General features: G+C 40.7%; 2 protein-coding genes across 2 annotated transcripts; one reads left to right on the top strand and one right to left on the bottom strand.

Annotated features, from left to right (window-relative positions):
• Positions 1-806: 806 nt before the first annotated feature.
• On the bottom strand, positions 807-6,611 carry LOC117727564 (sphingosine-1-phosphate phosphatase 1-like). The gene is made up of 3 exons (XM_034527939.1): positions 5,454-6,611; positions 3,074-3,163; positions 807-2,538 (listed from the first exon to the last, which is right to left on the bottom strand). Exons 1-3 carry the CDS (start codon positions 6,135-6,137, stop codon positions 1,987-1,989), a joined length of 1,326 nt encoding a protein of 441 aa, XP_034383830.1. The 5' UTR covers positions 6,138-6,611; the 3' UTR covers positions 807-1,986.
• Positions 6,612-7,927: 1,316 nt separating this feature from the next.
• LOC117727879 (potassium voltage-gated channel subfamily H member 5-like) lies at positions 7,928-21,552 on the top strand. The gene is made up of 12 exons (XM_034528412.1): positions 7,928-8,049; positions 9,496-9,619; positions 10,164-10,270; positions 10,406-10,534; positions 11,319-11,431; positions 11,704-12,096; positions 12,199-12,291; positions 12,633-13,062; positions 16,408-16,607; positions 16,820-17,072; positions 17,316-17,512; positions 19,011-21,552. Exons 1-12 carry the CDS (start codon positions 7,977-7,979, stop codon positions 20,148-20,150), a joined length of 3,252 nt encoding a protein of 1,083 aa, XP_034384303.1. The 5' UTR covers positions 7,928-7,976; the 3' UTR covers positions 20,151-21,552.
• Positions 21,553-21,844: the final 292 nt, after the last annotated feature.

Consider the following 21,844-nt stretch of genomic DNA (forward strand, 5'->3'; position numbering starts at 1 on the left):
AAGGTTGCCAAAGCATCAACATACAAGTATACATTAATATGAATATAAATAACATTAAGACACTGTGCCATCTCTTAAAATAAATAAAAGGCTGTTGCCTGGGTGTGGCCCAGTTCAGAGAGCTTGGAGACACTTGAAAGGATTGAAAATAATGCTTGAATAATATCTAATTATAAAACAACTATGTCAACAAATGTAATGTTTCTTCTCATTCGTACTTGGTTAAATTGTTGTTGAATATTACTTAAAATACTGATGTTAACAGCTTAAATATATCATTAGCTGCTAAATACACAATGGTACAAGATTGAACAGGTAAAGTCAGGCCATGTGCTCACCTCTGTGGAAGTTCAATTTATGGAGCACAGAGAAGACCACTGATTGGGCTAGATGTATGGGGGTATGTAGGGTTACAAACCAAATAAATACCCAAAACCTTATCTATATCTGTTTCAATGTTAGGTATGAACCCAAAGTGCTATTTTGGTTCAGGGAGTAAAACTCATGACTGTGCTTTCCCTCACTATTGAAAACAAAAATGCAGTTATTCTGGATTTGTGCAGTACATGCAAACTTAAATGATACCTATCAATGTACTATTTCTCTAAAATTGTATTAAGATTTAAGAAGTCAACCTCACTTTCTTTATGCTAAATTGCTGGAACAAATGTTTGACTTGACGTTTGACCGAGAACGGATAATATTCCTATTACTCAAACACACAATGGTCTAAGATCCCACTCACTGATTGATTCACAGTCTTCAGGTTCACTTCTGAAATTCTAAAAAAAAATGCATTCAAAATGTCGTTTTTTTGGAAGATTTTATTCTCCTTGTTTCCATATTTCTTTTTCAAAAGGATAAAATCCTTGCATAACAGAAAACCTAATGTGGGAATGAAAGGTAATAATAATAATAATAATAAGACCTGTATATATTGATGAGTACTTAGTATAAATGCTCAGGCAATACAATGCTGACATAAATATTAAAGCAAATCATTATTGTGACATTACAACAGCAAATAATCAATTAAAGCTGAAAATACAAGTCTCAAAATAAAGTATGAATAATATATATTTAGATTTCTTTCTACAGCAACAATTCAGCTGAAATTAGGAAAGATGTCAAAATACTTTATCAAAAATATTTTATATTAATTTTAAGCTTTCAAACGATTATTCAGAGCACTTAACTTACACTTGACCAAAAATTGCAAATGTTTTTTGAAACGAGCACAACAAATGTACAAAAAAAAGGAGGTAATAGATCATGCCTATGTTACTGCAGAAACAGTCTTAGGGCTACAACAGACCTGTTTCTCCAGTATTTAAATAGAGTAACTACCCCGACGACTGTTAACTTAGAGGCCGATTGTATTTAAGCACAGCAACAACTGAAGTGAAGTGATCCACGGTTTTGGTCTCCAATTACCTCAGTATTGAATGCAAGCATCATGACAGTACATTTGATAGATTCCTTAAATGCAAAGTTGCAGTTAACCCTTATATGTGTCAACCACAGGTGGCTTTTAAAGGATAAGGTTGGTGATGTTCTATATTGTTATGGTCAACAAATCCCATGAAAAGGCTGAAAACCAACAATGCTTTGGTGCATCAATGTATTCCTACTTCCTATAGTCTGTGGCTCTGGGCCCCAAAGCACACTGGTCCCAGTGGTCCCACAGTTTTAGTGCATTCACAGTGTGAGAATGGTGTGTGTGGGACCAGCTTGATCTAAAATACAGTGCCAATGCTCAACATAATGAAGAAATATGTCACCCTGAGCAACAGCTCATTGACACAGAGAAATATAGTCAATACAAAAAACAAACAGAAGATCACCAAATGTATACTTTAAAACAGTTTCTGTCGTGCAGAAACAGAACTTTGTCTTGTGTCGAAACCAGCAGCATGTTTCCAAGTGCTCTTTGCCTTCACCACGAGGTGAACATGTCAGCAGGAAATGACAGTTTGCACACAACACTCAGGCAATGTTTAAGATCCTAAAGATGAGAGGCCCCACACAGACACAACTAAAACCAACAACACTGTAGACAATGTAACGGTATGGCAGCTCTACTTTCATGTGCTGCCTCGCTTGTCTTACATCATCTGCAGGCAGCCCAAACAGTCGACATAGGAACGGAATAGTCACTGCTTTCATAACCATCCTCGTGACCAGGATAACGGCGACTCCAATGAGGAAGCGCAGCAGAGCGAGAGCCACCAAACTAGTGCTGATTGATGGGAAAGTTAGAGGAAGTGAGGACAGTGGTGGATCCAGCAGCAGCCCCAGCTGATAGTTCACATGGGTAGCGATGGCAGCTCCGACCCCGGTGCCCAGAGCCTGAGCTGTATCACCCCGAGAGGTGCTCCAGGAATCCAGAGAGAAAGCCACCAGTCCGAGACTCACATGGGACACGATAATCACAAGAGGAGCAAAGTGGTTCATCATGTAGAAGTTGTCGATCTTTTCCAAAATTGGCTGGAAAAAGGCTAGAATAAGAAGGCTGTAGAGGAAGCCCGTTATTACCTCCTGCAACACAGGGACACAAATCATTGTCAACTATGCATACATGCCATCAAAGCCACTACGTTTCACTCATATTTGCACCCACATACAGTATGATATACGCGTGTGTGCAGACACACGCCTATGATACATGCTTGATATATATGATTCATTGTGTTTTGATTGCAGACTTAACACGAGTTGTCAGTTGCTGTTGCAGAACATAAACAACGCTACTAACATGAGTTGCCTGGCCACCAAATCTAATCTTGCCTTGATTTGTTTATTGTCTCTTGATATTATAAACATCGAAAATGGGGCATGAGTGGATGTCATGCATATTAATGTTATGCATTTATGTAATAAGTTTTAAAATAAATGTTTTCGAAACATAAAATAAGTTATTTGAACAGAGAACATGTTTGACCAAGCTGAGCTGGCACTACAGGCGTCAATGGAGGCTCAGGGTTCAAGGGGAGCAGCATCACTTTTTATTCTCGAGCTATTCATATTTCAGTGAGGGATTATTCATTTCATATTATGGATTTAATATACTTGCCAGAATAGAATGCATCCCCATGTAGACTCTGCTCACGCACACCAGGATACTCCAGCTGAGAGCCACACAAAAGCCAAAGAGGAATGGATACTAGGAGCAAAAACATAAGACAAGTAATAAAAGAATATGAATATAGATATTAGAATGGTGGCTAAAGATGAACATTCAACAAATTCAATAACCCAAAGATAATGAGAATGTCAATAGTTCATCAGGTGTTTGGCAAATTGACCCGATGATGGTTCTATATAGGAAGCTATGGGGTCACAAAGGTTATTACAGTTCATCCTGAGAGGGTCATGCAGTTTATTGTGTACATCTTATCTTTCAGTTTCTTAACCTTCTACTTCAGTGACCTTGATTACACAAAAAGAGTTCAGGCAGTTCAGACAACTACCTGAACTCAGTTCAAAGATCTTATGCAAGTGGACAAAAATAAAATACAATAGCATTTATGGTCTACGCTTACATTTATTTTTGGGGCAATTGTGCTAATGAATTTATTTTTCATTAAATGATGAAGATTTAACTAAGCTGATTAAACTAAGAGATTACAACAGAATTTTGACACATGGGACCCATCAAAAGGATAATAAATGGAATCAGTTTGAGATTGTATACATTACATGAAGTTTGAGGTTCAACTTTTAAATAAAGTTATTATTGACGACAACTCAACAGACTGGAGTGAGAAATTAAAGATAATTAGCGGCTTAACTTCATAAAAGAAATGACCCACCCTTTTGCACTGTTGTCCATTTGTTCACAATGTTTACGAATACTTTCACTTCCCCCAAGTCGAATCCACCCGTCCCTTCTCTGTGCGTCTTTCAATGTGGAATAGCGAGCCTTGTTTATCTAAAAATCTAAACAAACTTTTCACAGCTCACCTGAACTCCTCTGACACACCCTGTTATGTTTTAACAATGCTTTAACAGAGGAATATTTTTGGCTCCAAGTTCATACGAGACTGGGCAACAAGTATTAACAATAATTGAAAGGCGGCCTGTGTTGAACAGACAGTTCCCAGTTCCTAGTTTGCAGTGGGGAGCTGTGGAGAAAAAGGTCATAAAGAGCTTTTTACATTTTATGGAGGTCAGAAGCCTTGTGTATTTCTTGAACTTTGGCCTTTTTTTTTTTTTAGATGCACCTGAACCTTGGCTCTTATTTTTTTATTTAGATGGATGAATTTGCAGCCTAGTTGTCTGTAATAATATCACATTTAATACATCCACAAGGCACCGTATTGCCTCAGAGCTGGATTAACACTTTAGGGGGCAGTGGGGCCACAAATTAGTTATTATTCCTTATTCCTCTCACTCTGTGCAGCTAGCATATATCCTGCTGTGTTTAAGTACCCATTGGACCAGCTGGAATACTCTGCTGGTGTGCAGTGTCTTGGGTAGTTTGTGTAATTAAAAAACACAAATATGCAGCATGTAAGCATAATATCAACTGACTTTTTTCTTTTGACACAAGGCCCTACACGAAAGGACATAGTGGGTAAGAATGCAGGAGACACCTTATCATGTCAGGTCAAGGTTTCTGAGCTGGCGTTGATATGATAAAATATTTGAACACTAAAGTAAATAAAACACTAACCTTCAGAGAGAAAAAGAAGGAGCAGATATGCCATCCCACACATGAAAGGCCATGTGTTTTACAAGTGTGATATTGAATTAATAGGACTTTAGTATTACCAGGAAGCAAACGAGGGAGGACATTTTAGATTTGCAAGAACACAATTTCTCAAAACCCAAGTTGACCAGTTCAAATTGCTTGTTGTCGTCTCAGCAGGAGTCCAAACCCTAAAGATATGTATTCAGCATCTTATCAGAAGAAGATAAACATAAATTGATGCATTGTGGGTGTTTTTGCCTTTTTTTATTATTATAGTGAAATTATCCAATTGATTGGAGTTTCTTTGACTACATTTAGCTTTAACTGATCGCTTTCCAGTTCATGCATTTATATGGGGGCGGCTGTAGCTCATGGGGAGAGTGGTTGTCTTGTAACCACAAGGTAGCCTCGACCCCCGCTCTCCCCATAGTAGCATGTCCTTGAGCAAGACACTGAACCCCCAGTTGCTCCCCGGGCGCTTCACTGCAGCCCACTGCTCCTTAATAACTAAGGATGGGTCAAATGCAGAGAATAATCTCCCCATTGTGGGATCAATAAAGGATACAATATATTATTATTTTTATATAACAAAAATACTTGTAAACACATTGCCTTTGGGGCCCCTGAAGCAGTTGACCCGTAGGCCCGGCTGGTGATCCAGCTTTGCCTACTTCTGCATTCAAGCTGTACATTTCTTCACCTTCAGTTGTTTTTACCTGAATGTCACACTCTGGGATCAGTGTTTTAAAAGTGCTCTCACCTGCCACCGTCCATAGGTCAGCATGAAGAGACAGAAGGGGATGGCGGTCCCCGTCATGGCGTGCGTGGACGGCATGCTGTACTCGGAGTTGTAGAAGACCTCCACCTTCACTACGGGAGGAGAGGCCGGCCGGGACCAGCGGACCATGTCCTTGGTGGTCTGTCCCACGAACAGGTTCCAGGCCCAGACCACGATGAGCCTCCGGCTGACCAGGGCGTCGATGTTCCAGAAGAGGAAGGGGAAGAAGGCGATGAAGAACATCTCGTTGCCCAGCTCAGTGCCAAACGTGAACAGGTAGAACAGGAACTTGTTTTGGATGAGGAACTCTTGACCCACATCTCCGGTCAGGGAGTTCCTCCGGAGGGGTTTCGCTCTGGTGGTGTCCGGGTCCACTGGTGGACCTTCCGGCCCGACGGTAACGTCGCCCTGCATCCCGTTAACCAGCGAAGCAGTCGCATCCCCGTCGGCCCCATTGTCAACACTAGCGTCTGGGCTCGGTCCTCCCTGGTGGACCCTCTTCCGCAGTCCGGGACAGTTGGTCTCCGAGTCCCCACCATCCGGTTTGCTCGGCTTAACCGGAAATGTTCCTTTAACGCCACAAACGTATTGAAACCTCGCTACATGACGTGGATCTTGGAGATAATTACACGTCTGCACAAAGGTCTTCACAAACTCGTTCGCCATGACTCGTAAAAAAACTAATAACCGTCAGTTTGAAATGCACGACACTGCTTCCTCGTCAAAAACAGCGTTCATGTTCACCGAGTGCGCTCAAGGAGAAGTGGAGCTCGGTGGCCGCTGCATTCCTCAAATAAAACCACAGCACTTCACGACCACCCGGAATCTAAAGTCAAATCACAGACCTTGTAGCTGTTACGTCGGCGTGGACGGCAGCATCCAAAGTCCAGCTGAAGTGGCCACAGTTTCAAGGTTTATCCTCATTCACGCGCAGCCACCAGCAAGCTGCGTCAGGCCGTTATTCATGTGAACACCAGTGTGACCAACTGCTCAGTAAGGAAAGTAGCTATTGGCTGTCCGAAAAGGTCGCTAAATGACGTCAGAGCCTCATTTGCATAACTGTAATGGACGCTAGGTGTTTAGCTTATGTCACAGAGAGGCTCACACTCAGTGGACAGGAAGTGACTGAGGCAGGCTGTGTGAGTCAAATGCAGTGGTTTATTTTAATGTGACACTGAAGACACATGTACATTGACACCCCGCTCTGGAGGAGGGTGGGATCCGCGGCGGCTTTGCGCATGCGCGATTCATTTGCAGTCTGGAGTCTGCACGCGGGGTCTCCTCCTCTGCTCTATTGGGGGAAAAAATGTATACGTATTGTATTCATGTACTATAGGTAGATAAGAATATTAAAAAAACATAGTAAAACACCCGAATATAATTAAAAGTCATGCTTCCAAAATTAATCAAAGTGTATTATTGTATTGGATGATTATGAACATGTAAGCAATATTTCATGTTATTTCTGGTCCGTGTGGAGCTAATTCGACAACTATGCTGTTGGGTGTATTAATCTATAAAAATGTATTATAGTTTGTAAACTGATATTTTGTACGTACCATATTTAAGTAACTAATAGCTACAGGTTTCACATACATATATTGCCAAAAACTAAATAAGTGCGATATCTATCTTTGAAACGTTTCGGAGAAGCTAAGTAATAAGTAACATGGAATGGGAATAATCAAGTTAATTACTTGAAGAGACAACACCTCAAAATTGTACTTAAGTTGGCCGGCAATACTTGTGTAAGCTATTTTGATCCACACTTGTAAATGCTCTATTATTTTCCGAATTAGTCAAATTATATTTTAGAAATTCCAAATATCATTATCACCTTTTTGAACACATACATACTTCCAATTACAAACGTTTTCGAAATGATAACAACAAAAATTGTTTAGCCACTTGGTTTGCAAAGTGTTAAAGGGAATTGTCGGTCAAATACAAATAAATCTCCATTACCTATATTAAAGGACAACATATAATAGACATCCCAGGTCAATGCATGTATGCAGGTCTGAGAAGCTACAGACAACAATGTCGGGACATTATAGCGGAGTTACCTCCAAAATAAAAGCATAACATTTAATGTGTTTTTTTCAGGCTTTTCTTGTGTTTATTTACACACAATATATTTGAAGACTGATCTTCATATAGCGGGTAAATAGCCATCCAAGTTATGTATTGTGACTAAGCTTATCATGTGTTATCCATCTGTGTAGAACAACGTGGTCGTAAATGTGATGTGGATAATTTGGGGATAATAAGTGCCATTCACCTCAGATTCCACATCAAATCGTCCGTGTAGCTTTTTACGATGAAAAATGCCACATTCGGCAATTATGCATTTATTTCTAAAAACCACAGTCCGGAAGTACCTCATTTCATTGCTGGTGTCTTGACACTCGTGGTCCACGCTCCGGTCGGGCAGCCAGCTGAGGGGGGTATTTGTTAACAGCACGAGCACCGAGCAGCTCCGAGTCTCTGTGCGGAACCCTCAGAATGCATGGGGGCAAGAGAGGACTCGTGGCTCCGCAGAACACTTTTCTGGAAAATATTGTCCGGCGCTCCAGCGGTGAGTTTGACTGTGAAATAAATAAAAGAATGAATGGCTGTAGATTTGACAGGTCACTCACAGGACCACACAACGCTGACTGTGATGCTGAAGTAAACCTTCAATGTTATTTATGTGTCGTGGAAAGCAGCAGCAATTAAGACTTGACTTTTCTATTTTCCACAAATATATATAATTAATGCTCTTGTGTCCGAATTCCCTGGTTAATAAATTAAAGTCAGTATAATAGTCTATACCTTTAATACCCATTAAGACATATATTAATATACTATTATAATCAATACATATATTGATATAATATTATCAATAGCTATAACAAGAATGTTTACTGGTCTGTCAAAGTCCATTTTATGTTGTGTTGCTCATTGTAAGATGATTTAAGAGCTGCTTTTTCTACTGAGCTTTATTTCTGATGAGTTCTTCTGGATTCAAACACCTTTTTAATTTTCTTTTTCTCCATCCCATTTGCTTACATTATTGTGTCATTTTGCAATTATAATTGTTCGTATTTGTTGTTTATATTTCAGAAAGGTAATATTATCATTACAAATAATGTTGTCATTGACCGTCTGGGAGGCAGCTAATAGCTTCCTCATAAGAGTGAGGCTTTGATGCTTCTCATCACAAGATAAAGTGCACAATGTCAGACAAACTGTGGTGTAAATACAAAAAAAATGCAACTGAGTTGGTCGATTAATTAAATGTCTCACTGTTGGAGTACATTTGACACATTTAGAGTGTTAAAATAAACTTAAATTCAGTCATTGATGTCTGAATCTCTTGGTCCCTGAAACACTGCAAACAGCTGCAGAGTGAATGCATTGATTACAACATTAAGAGTTAAGTTCACGATACAGAGGCTTTAAGTCTGACAGTTTCTGACTGTAAACTGGAGAAAATGTCCTCAGTAATTTCTGTCGAGACATCCGTTTGGACAAACGGCTGTGAAGCTGGAGAACTTTGCAGCTCCACATCAATATTTAATTTGCATTAAGGGTGGAACATAAACATTGTATCAACAACTATTTCTGCTGAGTGACTTGTCTAATCCTCATTGTTTACTGCTGCTTTAAATAGTAATGATATTGTTTCCATTATATATGATATTTAAAATAGGATTAATGGTGGTTAGTTTTGCTTTGCATTGATTTGATGATACAGCTACAGATTTAAATGGTATATGTTGAGGTTATCTCTGATTCATGACACCGGTCAACAGCAGGATTTATAGGAGACTAAATTTAAAAAATAACACAAAAATATCAGATTTAACGCAGCTAAAAATCTGTTAAGGTTCAACGAGGTTACAGTTGCATAACTCCAGTTGCAATGATCTCATGGATGCACCGGCTTTAACTGACAAAAACTCCAAAATGTTGATCAGCAAGTGCCCATAAGTCTGCAGGTTTGTTGTTAGTCTTGACTTGTTGATGCATTTTCTTGCAGAAACCAGTTTCCTGTTGGGAAACGCACAAATCGTGGAGTGGCCAGTCGTTTACAGCAACGATGGATTCTGCAAGCTCTCTGGATACCACCGAGCTGAAGTCATGCACAGAAGCAGCTCGTGCAAGTAAGATGCCTTTTGTTGTAAGATGATCTGACCAATATCTTGCATCTATAAGTGAGTACAAAACAAATTGCAATGCGCTGATGCTTTTTATTTTTTTTCTAAATATTGAATCTCAGCTCCAGCACTTCCAATCTTCCTTTATTTGTCAGGAGCTGTGCTCATTGATCAACAGAAGATAAGAATAAAACAGTGTAAATAGCCAGATTTTGCCCAAAAAAGAGCTTTTCATCTGTTGTCCCTGTCCAGATGTTAAAAGGCCCCATACAATCAGATCTTTATATACATACAACTCTATTCTATAAAAGGTCAACTAATTATGAATGTGGTCAAATTGGACAGAGGACCAGAAACCATGCAATGATCTTGCTGTTGTCATCGCAAAAAAATGTGACTCCCGATTTGCAGTACAACTACAATAACGAGGAAGAAGAAGAAAAGGTGTTCAATCCAAGTTAGTGATGTCTGTCTTTTAATGTTCTGCTTTTCTTTCTAAAAACAACACGCTCCTTCTTGCTTTTTGGTGTCGGCTTCCCTTTTTTTGCAGTTTCATGTATGGTGACCTCACTGATAAGAATACTATAGACAACATCAGACAGACCTTCAATAACTACGAGTCCCATTTCTATGAGGTGTTGCTCTATACAAAGAATAGTAAGTTTCACTATACATTTACTATTTTTCACACTAAAAATCATCAACTGCATGATGGCATTTACATCTATTTGTCCAATTAGTTTATCTCCATTGGTGCTCTCTCACAACTCTCCTTTAAACTGTCTCCTACAGGAACACCGATATGGCTCTACATGCAGGTAGCTCCAATCAGAAATGAGAACAATAAGGTGGTGCTTTTCCTCTGCACCTTCAGAGACATTACGCTTTTCAAACAGCCGATCGAAGATGAAACAACCAAAGGTGAGACGGTTCATATTTTTGTATCTGGTTCAAATGGTTTCAAGTTTACATCAAGTAGATATCTTATTCAGGTCCAGCCAAAGCTCATTGTAATCCAACAACACCATGGAGGGTGCAGTGCAGCTGAGAGTCTCGAGCACACGAGTGGCTGTGACTCAACAGACGTTTGTTTCCTGGTATGTAACATACAACTGTCCAGGTGTTGTGTGTGCGGGTCAGTGAACACCGGTCTCTGAGGGCGCCATGTCCCTGAGGATTAAGTGTGCCACTGAGACTTCTACATACATCAAGCAGAAACAAAAGACACCCAGGTCACATGGGGATGGTGAATGCCTTTCTGATTATAAACGCAGGGAATAAAAGAATCTGTCCACAGCCAGCTGATACCATTTGAATGGTTTTACAGTGAATATCGTAACAGTCCTACTCAGCATATACTCTAGCACAAGTGCTGTTTTTTCCTTATTGCTTCAAAATGCAGTAAAAAAAAAGAAGACGTATTTCACGATGATGCATTTATGTACAATTACATGGATTGGACAAATGGTGTTCTTTCTAAACTGAAGGTGTCTTATCAACCTGCCAGCATGACTGTTAATGCTGAAGAGAAGACAAGTTGGGAATCACTTCATTGAAATCTCAGTTATGTAGCCTTAAAGTGTTTTATTCACGAAAATAATGACCATTGTATTGCTGTTAGCAATATTAAAAAAGTGGCATTGCAGCATTGTTTGTAACAATTAAAATGTCTCCATAAACGGTCTGTATTTTGGTCTCGGAGCAGGATGGACGAAGTTTGCCAGACTGACGCGGGCCCTGACCAACAACCGCAACCTGGTGCACCAGTTAGCGCCGCTGAGCACTGAGGTCAGCCACAAGCCGTCCAGACTGGCTGAGGTGAGGAGCCGGGTCGGGTCTAAAAGAAGAGTTTGGTTCCAAATGCATGTATCTCCCTAAAAAAAGAAACTTCCTTAAAGATAGAAGATCCAGATTCTGAGACGAGTATATTTTCCAAAATAAAGGAAAAATCCACCTTAAAACTGTTCAGCATTTTACAGACACATTTTAAAGTTGTGCAACGAGAAGGCGCTATGATGAAACTGCTGTTCCTTGGTGCACTTAGCACAATATTATGTACTCACAATGTTACATATTCCTTCTCCATAAAGGCTCTACAGCTGGGATCAGAGATCCTCCCTCAGTACAAACAAGAGGCCCCAAAGACCCCTCCGCACATCATCCTCCACTACTGCACCTTCAAGACCACCTGGGACTGGGTCATCCTCGTCCTCACCTTCTACACCGCCATCATGGTGCCCTACAACGTCTCCTTTAAGACGAAGCAAAACAATTTGGCTTGGCTGGTGCTGGACAGCGTCGTGGACATCATCTTCCTGATTGACATTGTGCTCAACTTCCACACCACCTTTGTGGGTCCTGCTGGGGAAGTTGTTTCAGACGCGAAGCTCATACGGATGAATTACCTAAAGACGTGGTTCGTCATCGACCTGCTGTCCTGTCTGCCCTACGACATCATCAACGCCTTTGAACACGTAAATGAGGTGAGCAAATTCACATTAATGTGTTGCTAAAATGGTGTATGTGTTGGTCCTTAACACCGCATGAAAATATCAAAACATTTCTGATTGATTGTTTCCACTAAGGATGTCATCACGTCTTCATCTCGAGCAAGTCATCTTCGTGAGTCTTCAATTTTCCACAAGAACACCACCCGAACAGAAGACTCTCTACTGCCAGTAGGAAATAATCATTTATTTTATCTTTTAAAGCTACTTCGATCAATAGTTTTTTAAAATATTGACAATGGATCAAATGACTGCATTTATTAGCATGAATTAAACATTCGGTCAATTAAATGTCTAAAACTGTGTAAAACTTCTAATTAGAAATTCCCAAAACTTAAGTTGACTTATTCAAATTGCTTAGAGTCTAAAACCAAAAGATCTTCAGTTCATAATCATATAAGAATACAACACCCACAAAATAGTCACATTTAAAAATAATGTAGATTAACAGTGGATTATTGTGATTAAAATGATCATGATCAAAATAGTTGCCGATTAATTTCTCATTGCAGGGTCTCAGCAGTCTGTTCAGCTCCCTAAAGGTGGTCCGCCTGCTCCGATTGGGCCGCGTGGCCCGTAAGTTGGACCACTACCTGGAGTACGGAGCAGCCGTCCTGGTTCTGCTGGTGTGCGTCTTCGGTCTGGTGGCCCACTGGTTGGCCTGCATCTGGTACAGCATCGGGGACTATGAAGTCATCGACGAGACCACCAACACCATTAAGACAGACAGCTGGCTCTACCAGTTGGCCCTGAGCATTGGGACTCCTTACCGCTACAACGCCAGTGGTACGGGACAGTGGGAGGGGGGTCCCAACAAAGACACCTTGTACATTTCTTCTCTCTACTTCACCATGACGAGTCTCACCACCATCGGATTTGGCAACATCGCTCCGGCCACAGACGGAGAGAAGATTTTCTCTGTGGCTATGATGATGGTGGGCTGTAAGTATCGCTTTCCAACATTAAGCGCTGTGTTTAATATCCAGTCCAAACATTTCATAAAATCTCAGGGAATATTTAAAATATATCTTCTAAATACATAAAAATACTTTCCAGATCACATATTATGAAGAAAAAAACAACGTCTATAAGATCTGATCTTACATAACAAATGGTTGTATTACTATTCCTTGTATGAGTGGTGGTTAATGGAGCAGTTAATGGAGTCACACAGCCTTCCAATACACATACAAGTTCTTTTTATCACATGAGCAGACACATTTAAATGATCAACCAATCGTCCCTGTGTTCTTCCAAATGGCACAAAACCCTAAATGTATCAATTGCCGGTGGACAGTTTGTCAAGAGAAATTCAAGCGACGCTTTTCAGAACAGCTTAAATCAAAGTGACTGCTGTTTTTCTACTTCAATGGACGCACAGTACAACCTTGAGAGTCTAAATAAAGCTGAATAGAGGACAAATGAACAGCAGCTCCACTGTTTCACTGTGATTTTGGAGGAAGGCAACGTCTTCCGAAGCACACAACATTGGAAAAAAAGGTTGAATCGGTTACGATCTGCGCTCTCGCTCCAGAAGTTGTGCGTTTTACCTCAGTGTCATACCAATTTACAACATGACCTGTTCCACTGACAGATGCCACTTCCTAACATACATCAGTTTTGACTCTGGTATTTTAGCTGCAAGGTGGTGCGATGTTTGCATATTTAACACTGTAGCCAAATATCAACTTTGTGAACATAATTCCAAATAAATTGAACAGAATGCAAGAATTTCATGGTTTTGTCTTTGAAACTTTGTCTTAGCGAAGCACCACAGGACTACTATCAAGCTATAGCTAGCTAGCTACCACAAAGTGTAACAGTGACAGCTGCCTATAAAGAAAGAAGACGCCGGTCACTTTAAAGTGATATAAGCTACTGGTTTATGTCTGCAGCTGCAGGTGTGAAATGATTATGCCCGTCGAACAACAGCTGCACAGCTGTAGCCACTTTCCAATCTCCCCATCACTCTACACAGCATACGATACACTCGCCCTCTGACGCCGCTTCCATCCCATCCATGCGTTCATCCGTTGTTAATATGCCAGCGCAATCTTGCAGGAGCCGAAACAATCTGGATGCATTTACTTGCATGCTAGTCACAGTAATGCGCTTCACTGTTCGGCTGGTTGTCTGCCAGCTGCCAGTAAAGCAGCATATGGTGTAGATGTGGTTCAAACTCAAGCTCAGAACCATTGACTCATAAGTTGGTTCTTATTGATAAACATGTGGTGTAGCAGAAATCAGCATTGCTAATTTAAATGATTTTATCTTGACTTAATGTAGTCAACAACACACTACACATACAGACACGTGCATGCACATATTTTCTCTGCCACTTTAAATCTTATTCAAATAACAGATCATTTTGTGTACATGAACAATTCTTTACAGTATCCAGTGATTCACAGGCTCTCTTGACTCTGGTCGTGTAATTTACATTAAGCTGCAGCCTCGTTGTTTGAACCAATGAGAGTTTAGGACTCAGCTTTATCGATAACAAAAATTAAATGTTCAGCCGTCCATCTGATGGAGGTCTGTCTGAAGGTTGGTCATCATTACTATTCGATCAGAGAGTCATTTCACTCATACTAAAATGATTGAGGCCCATTCTCTGCTTTAAGCCGGTTTTAACTCAAGAAATCAATGTTTGCTCACTGATTCATTATGAAAAATACGAGGGACCGTTTTCATGCAGTGAGCAGGTAAAATAACCAACTCTACAGCAACCACAATACAGTATATTTTGTACATCATGTTTATGGGTTTGAATCAGATCCAGTGGTGCTGTAGTTTTGAATAACACCAAACTGTAAATGAGATCCAGCTTAATTAGATTAAGGTCTTGAGTTACAGAGAATCAGGGCAGTGATGCAGCGCTAAAGACCTTAGCATTTACAACTTTACACTAATTTAGACAGTAATTTTGTTCACAAAACAGTGCATTTGCCTTTAAAAGGCATTTTGATTATGTGACGTTATTACATCTAAAACAATATGTCAAACCAGCCTCATTTAAATCACGTTGAGCCTCTCCGTAAAAATAGAAATCTATTTTTATTCAGGTGTCTGTATTATTTCCATCACCCAGTTACAGTAATAGCTTCACCTTCAGTGTCACTGCTTCCACTTCCAGCCTTTTGCTTACAGTTCCTCCGTCACGACTCGCCTTCCTTCATAACCTTTGACCCACTCCTCTAAAACAGCATGCACAGCGATGCAATAAAAAACAGTGAGGGAAACACAATCTGACGGCCACGCTTCAAGGTCTGCACTCCCAAAACTAAACACCCATTATTCTTGTGGTGTTTCGATCTCGAAAGATCACTCAGTCACACTGAAGTGTCGGGTTCAATTACGGCCAAAATATCTCCTGCTACGGATACAGTAATTATGCGAGAGGAAAAGAAGAAAGGGGGAGTTTGCCCGCAGGCTCAAGTGTAATAAAAAGGACAATGAGCCATCACGTTAGATATGTATCCTAACCTCTGCGATCCTGCTGTGGAAGCTGGAGACGACTCTTTCCTCTTGAGTGGGTAAAAGCTCACGATAAGAGATACTGACTGACTCTTTGAGGTCACTGCAGCACCCAACTCGTACTGAGGAAACGTGCATTATGAATTACATTATAAACGCTCAATCCACCACTCGGATTATTTGCATAGGAGGATTAAAAACATTTAAAGTTGTTTTCCCAAAACATGATATTTTTTTATTTACACCTTGTTAAAAAAAGGTGTTTAATTTTAAGGTATTAGTCAACTGATTATATCTTAAGGGGAAAATAAATCACTAACCTGATGGGATGTAAGATGTAAGTCTGGTATTTTTAATAGATCGTGTAGGTTTTAATATACATATTTTAAGGTAAACTCTCATTTACATGCATATCCGTTTAAAAGACCTTAATATGCTCAATCCTTTAATTTGTGAACTCCTTAATTTGCACTTTGTAAAAGATAATGGTCATTTAAAGATACAAGGGGTGCATGTAATGTTCTTTTTTGTAAAAAATGCACCTCCTTAAAACATGCAATCCATTATAATACTCAAATGTGTAAACATCTATTAATTTACACAACAATTAACCTAAATAATTTGAGGTCAAATACCTGAATAATGTTTGGAATACAAATCCTAAAGATACATTCAGACCATGTGAACCGAACTACTAATGATCCCTCATGGTTTCCCAGAATAAAACATATCGCTCCTTCTCATGTTGAATAAATCCGCCCTACATGTCGTGCTGCTTTGTACCTGACTTTGTGTCTTTTTTTTTATTAGCGCTGCTATATGCAACCATCTTTGGAAATGTCACCACCATCTTCCAGCAGATGTACACCAACACAAACCGCTACCATGAGATGCTCAACAACGTGCGCGACTTCCTGAAAGTTTATCAGGTTCCCAAAGGTCTGAGTGAGAGGGTCATGGACTTCATCGTCTCCACCTGGGCCATGTCCAAGGGCATTGACACGGATAAGGTAATATTATCATTAATGTTGGCAGTAGGAGTTCATGAAATGTCCCATTTTAGTAACAAACTCTAAAATATATCCATAATGTGCACTTACTGTAATTTAAATGTTATTAAATGGAAATTGTAGACCAGAACAGACAAACAAAACTGTCTTTAGAGGGACATTCGCATTTTCGCTTCAGTCACCTTAACTTCTGATACCTCACCATCTCTCAGGTTCTCTCAATTTGTCCCAAAGACATGCGTGCGGACATCTGCGTGCACCTCAACCGGCAGGTGTTCAACGATCACCCGGCGTTCCGTCTGGCGAGCGACGGCTGTCTGCGCTCTCTGGCTGTGGAGTTTCAGACCACACACTGCGCACCTGGGGACCTCATCTTTCACATCGGAGAGAGCGTAGACACCCTCTGCTTTGTGGTCTCCGGCTCACTGGAGGTCATCCAGGACGATGAGGTCGTCGCAATACTCGGTAATCCGACGCAACATTAAGTCTAGTTTTACCTAAAGGTGGTCTCAGTGCACAGATGCATTCATGATTAAGAAAGCAATGTTTAGGTCAAGTCTGATGTTTTCCTTACACATATAAAGGATGATCCCAGTCACCTCCACGCAGTGAGGCATGCCGGTTGATACCCAAAGCCCAGTTATCACTATCTGGACTGAACTAGTCCGAGCTGTGCATCCCTAACTCAGCGTGTCTGGCTCCTTCCAGGTAAAGCTGACGTGTTTGGAGACGTGTTCTGGAAAGAGACCACGCCGGCCCGGGCGTGTGCAAATGTCCGAGCTCTGACTTACTGCGACCTGCACGTCATCAGGAGAGACGCTCTGATGAGGGTGCTGGAGTTTTACACAGCGTTCGCCAACACGTTCTCACGCAACCTCATCCTCACCTGCAATCTACGGAAACGGGTAAGAGTCTGATGGAGAGCTGTGGTTTCGTCTTGTGAGAGGAGACAGTAAAGGTGTCATTATCAGCAGCTTAATTGCAAACTCATGCTGTGCATCCAAACTTTGCTCAAATATACAGAACTGTATAACGAGAAGCTTATAGAGGACCAGTTATTGAAAAAGTTCATCCTCAAACTAATTAATATTTGATAAACTCGTCCATGATACATATATTAATATCTTTAAGGCATTGCAATGTATTGCTTTCCAGCCATGATAGTAAGTTGCTTATATATCGCTGTAATATTATCCTATGGGATGAAAATCATATAAATTCTTTATGAATATTCTCTTCCGAGTCAATCTGGTAAACGCGGGTCGTTGGGCCCTTTGTTTAGGACTGGTTTATAAATACAGATACTTCTGAAGTGCGGTAGATATTATCAATCAGAATATGCAATTTTATTAAGAAATTAAACAGATTTACATGCATATACAACCTCTGTGTCAAAAAAGTTCAGGAATACAGTCAAACCACAACAGAAACATGGAGGTTTATGATTATTTTATAATGTTTTAAGTAGCTATGTACTTTATATTTCTGCTGACTTTTCCATTATAAGAGCTCTTATGTAATAACAGATACTGAAATCCCACGGTCAGTGAAGCGGCTCTAAATCTAAACATTTGTAAGGAAAATTGTGGCAGCATGTTGAAAGATTAATGTATTTTTCTTCAAATGTATTCGGTGAAAACAAAACCATCTATTATTGATTTGAGCAGCTTTAGAAACAGTTTGCGCTGCACAGGTTTACGTCGCTGGCCTCTTTACTCACATGTTAACTTGCGTGTATGTGCATCTTAACTGCACATGCACGCAAGTTGAACATGGTATACAATCAGGGCCCGAAAGCACCTCCTCAAATGTGTTTTGATTTATTAGCTGTGTCTTATACAGGAACATACAGTATTGACCCATTTCCTTTCATTTTCAGTGGGATTTTTGCGGTTTGTGCATTAGTTTTTTATTTGTTTTACCATAAAAGTACCCTAGTGCTCCAGTTCTCTCACACGGTTGTGTTTAACATAACATCTAAGCTAGTTAGTTTGAGATAAACCCCTAGATGACATTATTTTTTTAAAGTCTGGGGGGGCGACAATGACATTGATATGACTGACAAAGGGAATGTAGCAGTGCTTTGTATTCAGGGGAGTTGGTGTTTTCACTCGTGTAAATAATCTGAATTCGGAACTGTTCATGAACACGATTGTATTTGTAGTTCCCATCATCATTATAGTCCAAGTTAGATTCTAAGAAGTTTCACGGGGCTCAATATCGCTCCAATACTTTATTTCTGCTCCATCAAGAGTTTGCAATGCTGCTTTCAGTTTTCAGCATTATATATATATATATGCATGCGTTGTTTCATCTAACAAGAGCTCTATTAGAATCTAAATGTGGCCTCGGTGTGAATATCCCAACATTGTTGTCTTCATGCACAGTTTCTCCCTCTTGCAGATAATCTTCAGAAAGATTGCTGACGTGAAGAGGGAGCAGGAGCACCAGAGGAACGAGGTGGCTCTCTCCATTCCCGAAGACCACCCAGTGCGCAAGCTGTTCCAGAGGTTCCGACAGCAGAGAGACGCTCAGCCGGGAGAGTCTCACTCCTACTTTGATCACAACTGTGTCCAGGTGGAGCCGCAGCACCAGCGTCACTCCGAATCCAACTCGTACGCACAGTGTCAGCCTGTATCTTCTCAGCAGAAGGAGTACCGCTCCCCGGTGCAGAGTAATGCACCCTGCTCAGGAGGGGGCAGCATGGCTGCACCTCCACCTGCACTTCTCCACACTGAGACTTCAGAGCAGAGCTGCGCACAAGAGGCCGGGGAGTCGACGGCGAGGCCTGACGCCGAGAGTCAGCTTTGTCAGAGGGTCAGCGGCCCGGTGAAGAGCAGCGGCGCAGGCGGAGAGGGAGCCGTCGGTGGCGTTGCTGGCAGCAGAGGTGCTCGAGGCTGGGCGAAGTTTAAAAACGTCGCTTCAACCGCACCGCCGCCGCCTCCTGCCGTCGAGCCAGAAAAGAAGCCACAGCAAGCAGAGGAGTGGCAGAAGGGATCCCAGTCCTCAGAACTCTTGGCAGTCGCCAACAAGAATCAGGATTTGGAGGAAAGTGGAGAGATGGGGAGCACAGAGGTGGGCAACGGTGCTGGAGAGGCGGGCGAAGAAATCAGCGCCCTGCACAAAACTGACTCCTGCGACAGCGGTATCACTAAGAGCGATCTACGCATCGACCGGGCCGGAGACTCGAGGAGCTCCTTTGAAAGAAGCCCGATGGAAAGGAGCCCTCTGGAGAGAAACCCTTTTGAACACAGTCTGGGGGTCGACTCCCTCAAACACTCTTTTGTTCAGCCGGTGTCTGAGCAGGCGCTCCTTCAGGCCACTCTGCACGAGGCCAAGCTGGAGCTGAAGGGAGACATTCAGAAGCTGAGCGGCCGCCTGTCGGTGCTCGAGTCTCAGGTGAGCGAGATCCTCAGGTTGCTGTCTATGAAGAGAAGACTCTCACTTCCGCCGACTTCTTCCCCGAAGGCCAGAGTGAAATATCAAGACTCACTCGCCGCCTCCAAGCCGGTCACACCGGAGGCAGACGATGGGCCTTTTTGAATTTACTGATTTGAAAACCCGTAACCTGGGTTACGGGTTTTGAGTTACATCAGCACCAGTTTGCATGTCCTGCTGGACTCTGGTCCGCCAAAGGTATTTCTCACATTAAGCACCACCACTGCATGCAGAAATACCTTTTTAATGTTACCATAACGCTTCAAAAAGAAAAGAAAACAGGGATTGTGAGGCACTTTTATGGCCCTGTGAATACTAGATTTAAGAATGCCAAAAAGAAACAGGAACAATTACTGAACAAACACTTACTGCTAGGAAATAAGTGCATTTTAGAGGCATTATAAAACAACGTATCGCTATGTATCTCATGAATGATACTCTGATGAAGGCTTTCTGAGCCTGATAGGACCACATTCTTTTAAACATCTCATCTTCATGATCTTCCTTGACTTCTATTTTATTGTTAATGTACAGTTTTTGGCAGGACATCAGAGAAGGTTCACCTGCCATAACTGTCATGATTATTTATTTAAACAGCTTCAACTTTCATCGGTCTCAACATACTGGAGCTCAGCAAACATTTCCACGTGCACCAAGTGTTAAATACATGTCTCCCTTTTGTCACGATATTAATTGTCAGTAACCTGCATGTGCCTTACAATAATAAAGCCTCATTCAGGGTTGTTGTAATGAGACATGATCAACTCTGTTTGTTTTTTTACATATGTTTTATAATAGAAACGGTAATTATGTTTGAGTTTTACCCCCTTTTTGGGGGGGGGGGAATTTTCTTTTTGAATCTGTCACTGCACTATGCATTCATTTTATGAACTGTTTAGAAACTCTTTATATTGTGTCTGAGCTTGATTCCCATGCATGTGAAATAGGAATAGGTGCTTTAATAGAGTTCTATTGTTAAATACCATTATCTCTATTTTTGTGAAAGACTTCCTTAAACAAGATGGGAATGTCGAATATCTCGACAAGTAAAAGCAAACTTACTGTACATCCCTTCATGTAACTATGCCTCTTGCTCAGGTATATTTGGTTTAATGTTGAATTTCAGTATTTATTTCAGTATGAATGCTTTTATCTTTGACTACCTGTAAGATTAAATAGTTCTGCAATTTATAATTTTAGAACATTTAGCACATGAACGGACACTGCTCTTTGTCATGTAAACATTTGCATTAGTTTATTCTGGTTGTATTAAGATGATTACAATGATGTACATGACCGAACAGCATGATTAGTTTTAGTTAAAGATGTTTTTTAATTTGATGTATGGCTGAATCATATCAGTACGAACCGTGAGGATGAAAGCATGTGGCTGTTTGTTGATTCAGTACATCTATTTCATATTACATGTATAAATGCTGTCGCATGCATCCAGGGAACCTGTACACAGTGAAATGAATAATGAAAACGGATGCCTGCTCACCATCTGTTGTTTGGTCTTCTCTGTTATGCAACAAAAGACGTTATGTATATAAAAAAGCATTGAAAAAACTGCAACATGAATACAGTTATTTTCTTATATTTCACATGTTTTATTCTGTTCATCAAAGCAGTATTTGTGAACATGAACTATTGTTGCAATTAAGTTCATTATAATTACTTATATTTTACGGGTTATTTTCATTCAATATTTGAGAGTAGACAGAAATGAAGTTTGTGGAGAGAGTTCAGGGAACAACAAAAGGAAATACATAATAAATAAATAAATATGTAATAAATAT

This window comes from Cyclopterus lumpus, chromosome 24 (assembly GCF_009769545.1).
Source record: "Cyclopterus lumpus isolate fCycLum1 chromosome 24, fCycLum1.pri, whole genome shotgun sequence".
Lineage (NCBI taxonomy): Eukaryota > Metazoa > Chordata > Actinopteri > Perciformes > Cyclopteridae > Cyclopterus > Cyclopterus lumpus.

Excerpts from the sequence above, each read along its gene's own strand:
- LOC117727564 (XM_034527939.1), bottom strand. The coding sequence starts at position 6,137 with ATGGCGAACGAGTTTGTGAAGACCTTTGTGCAGACGTGTAATTATCTC. Across the intron at positions 3,164-5,453 it reads TGACCTATGGACGGTGGCAG|TATCCATTCCTCTTTGGCTT; the intron begins GTGAGAGCACTT and ends TTTTGCTCCTAG. Across the intron at positions 2,539-3,073 it reads TGGGGATGCATTCTATTCTG|GAGGTAATAACGGGCTTCCT; the intron begins GCAAGTATATTA and ends CCTGTGTTGCAG.
- LOC117727879 (XM_034528412.1), top strand. The coding sequence starts at position 7,977 with ATGCATGGGGGCAAGAGAGGACTCGTGGCTCCGCAGAACACTTTTCTG. Across the intron at positions 12,097-12,198 it reads CCTTTGAACACGTAAATGAG|GATGTCATCACGTCTTCATC; the intron begins GTGAGCAAATTC and ends GTTTCCACTAAG. Across the intron at positions 13,063-16,407 it reads GGCTATGATGATGGTGGGCT|CGCTGCTATATGCAACCATC; the intron begins GTAAGTATCGCT and ends TTTTTTTATTAG.